General features: G+C 38.8%; 1 protein-coding gene across 2 annotated transcripts in view; it reads right to left on the bottom strand.

The window, feature by feature from the left end:
- Positions 1-7,350, bottom strand: part of MKLN1 (muskelin 1) — a 182,181-nt gene continuing 174,831 nt past the window's right edge. The window contains exon 18 of one of the 2 annotated variants that reach the window (XM_080818012.1): positions 1-253. In XM_080818012.1, coding sequence (XP_080674138.1) covers positions 114-253 — 140 coding nt within the window. In that variant the 3' untranslated portion in view covers positions 1-113. Of the gene's footprint in view, positions 254-5,216; positions 5,646-7,350 lie in introns of those variants that run through there. The other variant, XM_080818013.1, reaches the window with a different exon arrangement.

The following is a 7,350-nucleotide window of genomic DNA, read 5'->3' as shown; positions in this document are numbered from 1 at the left end:
GAGCCCCCAAACTGCATGTTAGAATGTTGTAGTGCTGGTTTTCCCACTGGATCCTTATCAAGAAACTGGCTGAACATAAGAAACTGCTCAGCTAGTTTAAAATCTCGAGCCCGTCACGGTGGGTTTTCCGCTCCAAGACCTCTAACAGCTCTTTGGGAGAAGAGGAGAGAAGAAACTAACCGGGAATGCTGCTTTCCAAAGACTACACAGAATAACTGAGCTGTGATTCCTTTCGATAGTCCTCTTCCCAGCGCTGCATGAACAAAATGAATTTAGGGTTAGAAATGGAAAGCTTTCTTCTTCGTTTAGGTTTGTGGAGCTTCGCATCTATGAGCAAAAAGCTCTTATTTTCCTTTCTCTAACATACCTGCATCCTCCTCTCCAGCCCTGTTCCTGGGGTTCAATACCTCCAACGGTAAACGCCCTGTGGACAGGCAAATAGGATGCTGCGCACAAATGTTTCATTGTAACTGTGTGAGCGGCAGATAAAAAGGAAGGTGAATTATTTCACAACTATCAGTGATAATTTAAAAATGAACAAATGCCAATCATTTCATTGGAATCAAAGCTATTCCTAAGATACAACTGCATCAGAAACTGAAAAAAAAATTTTTTTAAAATTTTATTTATTTATTTGAGAGAGAGAGGCTGAGAGAGCATGAGAGGGGAGGTCAGAGGGAGAAGCAGACTCCCCATGGAGCTGGGAGCCTGATAATGGGACTCGATCCCAGGACTCCGGGATCATGACCTGAGCCGAAGGCAGTCGCTTAACCACCTGAGCCACCTAGGCGTCCCTGAAAGTCAATTCTTAACACAAATTCCAACTTCAGCAGAACATCACTGCTACTCAGAGATAGTAGGAAGAGAGGAAAAAAGGCTAAAAAATTGTAAGGAAAAGACAACAGGCAAATGGAAATCTGGTGAGATGCTGAATTCCATGAGCTCTGCTATGAAACTTGTACCTGATCATCGGTTTTATGACTAGGCTTCCTAATGCCAAGAAAAGAAGCCAACGGTGGCTCCTCCAAAGCTGCCATAGCCATGTTACTGTTCTCCACAAGAAAATGACCCAAGGATTTTGATAGCAATGTCTGAACATTATTAATTCTTTAATAATGGACAATTTTGAATTTCATTATTTTGTTGTCATAAACAAGGATAAAAGAACATGTTTGCCTCAAAATGATTTTGGCCTTTCTTCTTAAATGGTACAACACTCATAAGCAATGCCACAGAAAACCTAGGAAATCTAGGGCTGAAAAAGCCAAGAGTAAAGTCAGGTTAGCTAAGGAAATAATGGATGTACATTTCACACTATTTGGTCAGCAGGAGGAAATCAAGGTTAAGAAATTATGTAAAATAAAATTCTAACATAGCATTTTTTTTTCTAGAAAAAAAAAAAAAAAAAGAGCACCTGGTGAAGAAATCAATAAATTGTAATGAGTCCTCCTGCCAAAACAAACAACGGCAACATCATTCAGCTGATCTAGTTGGCTCCTAATGAATCGTTTCAACAAACTTGGGAAATGTCCACCTTCAACTGAAATACATCTATGCTAGAAATTTTGGATAGTCAAATCATTTCAGTATTGATACAAATCACAGGGAGATATAGGCTATGGTCAAAAATCACAGAAGAATAATGTTATTTGACTACTAAGAAATACAAAAACACCTTTGAGTGAAAGAGCCCAGCGATCTAATCTACAAGTATTGTGGTATGCAGACTCTTACGACACTCTCCAATTACTATAAACTTTTTCTGAGGAAGCATGCAATCCCAGATCAAGGACAACTTTAAGAATTTGAAACTTAGTAAAAACTCAGGCCAGAATTTACGCAAAAGGATGAAACTACAGATGACTGTGAATTTTTTTTTTTTTTGACTGTGGATTTTTAAGAAAGGTTATGAAGACTATGTTTTTTATAGCTAGGTGACCTTGTTTAGAGTATGTATGGTAATGATCCCCTCCCATACAAATCACTTCAAACCATAATTCTCAACTGCCAGGTAACATTCAACCAGCTAAAAAGTTAATACAACATTCACTCAAGAAATAAGTAAATGACCCATAATTACCAAATGAATTCCATATGGTGTTAAGAATAATTATGACTTTGTGTTATAACCATGAAACGACTATAATTCAAAGAATAAAACCAGGAACATGTTCCTAAGTGCTTTTTGATCCACTGAACATCATCTTAATGTAGTTTTTGTTTGTAGGTTATATTTTTCAACTTTTTTATTACATGAAATTCTGTAAATGTACCTCTAAATAGAACTTTTTTAAAGATTTCTATTAATTTACTTGACAGAGAGACAGTGAGAGAGGGAACACAAGCAGGGGGAGTGGGAGAGGGAGAAGCAGGCTTTCCGCTGAGCAGGGAGCCCGATGTGGGACTCAATCCCAGGACCATGGAATCATAACCTGAGCGGAAGGCAGCCGCTTAACGACTGAGCCACCCAGGCGCCCCTCTAAATAGCACTTTTAAGGTAGATGTGAAGAGATCCGCTAGAAGGATAAGCTGGAAACCATTTATATTCAAAATACATACTTCACCCAAGAATGCAGTTTTATAATCTTAAATCACTGTGCTTGAAACCCAACAGATCTTTCCGTGATAAATCGGCGAATTAACTATCAGTCTCTACTTATTAGAGATGGACAAGTCTAAAAAGATAATCTCGTGAAAAGCTAAGACTGTCAGTTTGAGCAGTCCAGGCACCCAAGTCTGGATTCCTTTGCTTGAATGAGATTGAGATATTTGAACTAATCAAACTGGCCACATGAGGTCTCTGTTATTCCACAGAACACAAATGCATTTTAGAAGTATCTTTCAAATCAGATAATTTCTCATCAAGTGCAAGCACTGAAAATAATGTCAGAGATCTAGTTTACTTTTTGGAATAATATATTCCCCCGGGAAAGAGAGAAATGGGAATGAAGTTGAAGCTGGAGATAATGAAACTAAGTAAGCTGTACCCTACTAACAAATGCATCTCAAGCATCAGCCAGGTGTTTCAACTGGGACTCAGGTAGAATGAAAGCATTTCAAGGACTAAAGCACAGATAACTTGGCCTACCTAAACACTATCTAAATACCAAATTAGATTAAATTATAATACACTGCTGGAATTCTTGGAAATATACGTAAGCTCCTCACTAAATATATAAACAAGTTTCAAATCAGGTTCTGGTGTGAAATGTGAGCAGTGTGTCATCTTGGTCATGGGTACTATGAAGCCCTGTGTTCTCATGCAATCATTGCCAGCAATGCTCTTTCAGAGCCCCACGGAACAAACTCTACCTGGTCAACAACCTCCTCAACGGTTGTAAATGGCTCACTACGATTCAGCCCCATTTAAATATGTAAGTGAAAGAAAAATTCAGAAATGAAGAAAAGGGTAAAAGTTCCATGTAAATAAAGTGAGGAAAGATAAAATTAAAACAAGCTTGTGTTTAAAAACCAACTAGTAGAGAGTTAGGGAAAAACAAAAACAAAATCACTGAGGTCAAGAACTGAGTTTCTCCCATATAAGGAATCTACGTAACTCATGAAAACAGCAACAAAGAAAGCACTGTAGAAACAGAAGGTGGAGGCAGCAGAACTTCATTTGGTTACTATGTTTAAAGTGCCTGAATTCACGGCAAACAAAAGGAGAACTTTTCAATTTAGAAACTCTATCAAGTTCTTCCCTATCAACTCTTTGATTTGTACCTGTTTCCACAAAACAAGATTCAATAGGCTACAATATTAGTGATAATATTTTATTTCTTGACTGTCGGGGAACTGACATTTTATGAAGCTGTACGAGAATGTAAGTAGATTCTATTTGCTCACCTATAAAGTCACTTGGTTATTCTATAGCTGTGCAATTTGGTACTTAGTGAAATTACATACTATAGCTTTCACAAGGTAAGATACAAATCTAATTGTTTAATAAATCACTATGGACAGCTTTGGGATGTTTAGAAAGCTAAGGAGCTCAAGACTCAAGTCTAGAACTAGGAAAAATAGATTTCTGATCATTCCCCAAAGCAGTGAAACCAAACAATAAAGACGGAGTGAAGAGGGAGCTCAGTCTCATTCCTATACATGAGACTTTTCAAAAGTGCAGCTCAAAAAGTCTTCTCTTTCTTTGGTGAGGCCTAATCCTGCTACTCGGGACATACTCAATTCCACAAAGTCCTTCACTTTTCAGAGCTACTGGACTGATGGACGTTGACTGTACTGAGGCTGCTTTAGGCATGGTGCGTGCAGCACAGTTTTTGAGCAAATGCAAGCACTGGCCCGGTGTGGGCTCCCTGTACTGCACTCCATAGCACCTCATGGAATGATACATACCGCCATCTCCCACCGAAACATGGAACAGTGGGAAAGCCAATCTGCCTTTCTTTTAATGAAAAAATACTTGCACCATTATTTTTTTTTCTCCACTTAAAAGCCTATGTGTGCTCTGCGAAATGCCAGTCAACTGTATTCCATCAGGCAACTTCAAGCCATTATTCTTTAAGATAACAGTATACAGGAGCAGATGCAGGGAGCTAATGTATATGGAAGTAAACAAAAGTATAGCTCTGAAAAACCCACCCTCCCAAGTGAAAATGCTACAAAGAGCACAAAGGAGAAATGGAATCACAGCTCTACCAGAGGCAAGAGTCATTTTCTTCCAAAATTTGCTATAAAGACATCAATGAACATATTAATCACTACTGGAATCATCTTGCTGGTCATTTTTATATTGGCTCTTAAAGGTTCTGCACTATATTCTCCTCAGTTTAAGGTTTCTGTGACTCAAAGCTATTGGAATATCCACTATAAAATATATCATTATAGAAATACTATATACCAATCTCAGATAAGTACCTGGATCAATCTTGGGCTTCGTTTTTTAGTTCTATGACAAGGAGCATAAATTTGAGCCCTCTGTTCCTCCTATTGTTTAATGTAATACAAGACTCTAGTCAACAGAGACACACATACCACTTTAACATACATCATTTGCCCTACAGAACTATATACTTTTAAGAATGAAGAGGTAAACAAGTGACACCACCTACAAGCAGTTGTGTGATGCGAGGCAAAGTGAAGTGGGAAAGGAGGAGAAAGAAGGGAGGCCAAACCAGGCAACAACAACAAAACCCCATTCTTTGAGTACTGAGTCTGTTAATATTTGCCCCGATTTTATAAAAATGAAATAAAAATCAGAAAAGGGTAAACTGCCTGATTATTTCTTCTTTTATATTCATTCATTCTTAAAAGTTAAAGAAAAAAATATATATATATTTAAATGGAAAGTATACCAATTTCACTTTATTAACCTAATTCAGGACGGGATGAGGAGAAGGGCTGAGGTTGGGTATGAAGGAAGAGGGTTAAAACTTGTGACAGTAAAGATCCCTTCAAAATTCTGGTGCAGTCCTCGATCACTGCAGCCTAATTGTCGGTCAACAGAGTTGAACTCCACAATACTGAAAGCAGACTCCTGTTCTCCATTGCTGTCCAGTGACTCTTCAGTTACAGTGTGATGAGGTCTACCAGGTTGCCTTTAGGAGGAGTCATGCTGTCAGGAAAGAAATTTACTAAGGTGTCAAAGAGCTGAGTTCTTTGAGCATACGTGTGATCCACATCGGAAAAGCCTGGTAAAGGAGAGATACAAAGAAACTCATCCATTGTGTCTAAAACATGTTAACAGAGAAGCTAGTTGAGAAAAACAGCAATGTATAACGGGAAAACCAAAAACTCATCTGATTTTAAAAGCAGACAGACATGGGCTGTGAACCCAGTTTTACTACCTAGCAGTGGTGTGATCTTAGGTAAGTTAATCAGCCTTTCTGCAACTGTTTCCACAGCTGTAAATTTGTGTTAATCTTATTTACTTCATGGCGATACTGTGCATAGTAAATGCAATTATGTGAGAAGCCCCTGTTCTGATTGGCACCTTAGTAACTAATAATGATTTCTCTTTCCTTTACAAACATTTTTCTCTTCTAGTCCACTGAGGCAGTTTCACCTCTCTTTTTTTGACTTTATAATGCTTCTGAACCACTAAAATTTTTTTGATAATAAAAATACAATAAAATCAGGGGCACCTGGGTGGCTCAGTCAGTTAAATATCTAGCTCTTGGTTTTGGCTCAGGTCCTGGAGTCAAGCTCTGCGTTGAGCTCAGAGCTCAGCACAGAGTCAGCTTGTCCCTCTCCCTCTGCCCCTCCCCCTGCTCTCACTCATAAATAAAGAAAATCTTTGTGTTTTTTTTTTTGAAGATTTTATTTATTTATTTGACAGACAGAGATCATAAGTAGGCAGAGAGGCAGGCAGAGAGAGAAGGGAAGCAGGCTCCCTGCTGAGCAGAGAGCCCGAGGCGGGGCTCGATCCTAGGACCCTGAGATCAGGACCTGAGCCGAAGGCAGAGGCTTTAACCCACTGAGCCACCCAGGCACCCCGAAAATCTTTAAAAAAAAAAAGATTTTATTTATTTATTTGATAGAGATCACAAGTAGGCATAGAGGCAGGCAGATAGAGAGGGGTGGCAGGCTCCCTGCTGAGCAGAGAGCCCGATGCAGGGCTCGACCCCAGGACCCTGGGATCATGACCCGAGCCAAAGGCAGAGGCTTTAACCCACTAAGCCACCCAGGTGCCCCAATAAATAAAATCCTTAAAAAGTAGAATAAAATCAAAATGAAAAACATACTAAAATCACTTTCTTTAGAAGGTGGTCTAAAATCATTAAGGTCCTGAGAGCTGGAAGTAGTGTCAGAGAACTGAAAGAAATACCTGTACAGTAACGTAGAACATCCCTGGCACATAGGAAATGCCACGCATGTATGGTACTAAGCACCAGGCTCTCTGCCAGGCACACATCATGTGAGAAATAGAACAATGACCTACTTTTTACCCAGATAAACATTAGAAAGTGGATGACATTCTTAAAAGGTGGGGACCATGAACTAAAGGATTTTTCCCCTCCTTTAACCTCTAGTAAACATTTAATTTTCAAGCTCATTCCGGCCAAAGGAATACTCAGTGAGATGCTTCCTTCCTTTAGTCTGCTGGTATATATTGCTTTAAGCTCCTTTAAATTTCTTATGTACCTATGAAGTAGGAAAATAATAAAATAAACAAAGTAGTCTTTTGATTTCCCTGTTCGTGAAATGGCTGAGACATGAGAGCCCTACTGAGCACCATAAGACACAGAAATAGTGCCAGAAAGTTATGTATGCCTTGATACTCAATGAAAATTATTTCAAACTAGACCAATGTTCACTCAACTTACAATACAGTTTTAGGTACATTCTGTTTTTTACTCTTGTAAAGAACATGAACAGAACAAAACATTGCCAAGG

This window comes from Martes martes, assembly GCF_963455335.1.
Source record: "Martes martes genome assembly, chromosome: 11".
NCBI classification, from domain to species: domain Eukaryota; kingdom Metazoa; phylum Chordata; class Mammalia; order Carnivora; family Mustelidae; genus Martes; species Martes martes.
The sequence above is the reverse complement of the archived record's forward strand: the minus strand, read 5'-3'. Positions and strand labels throughout refer to the sequence as shown.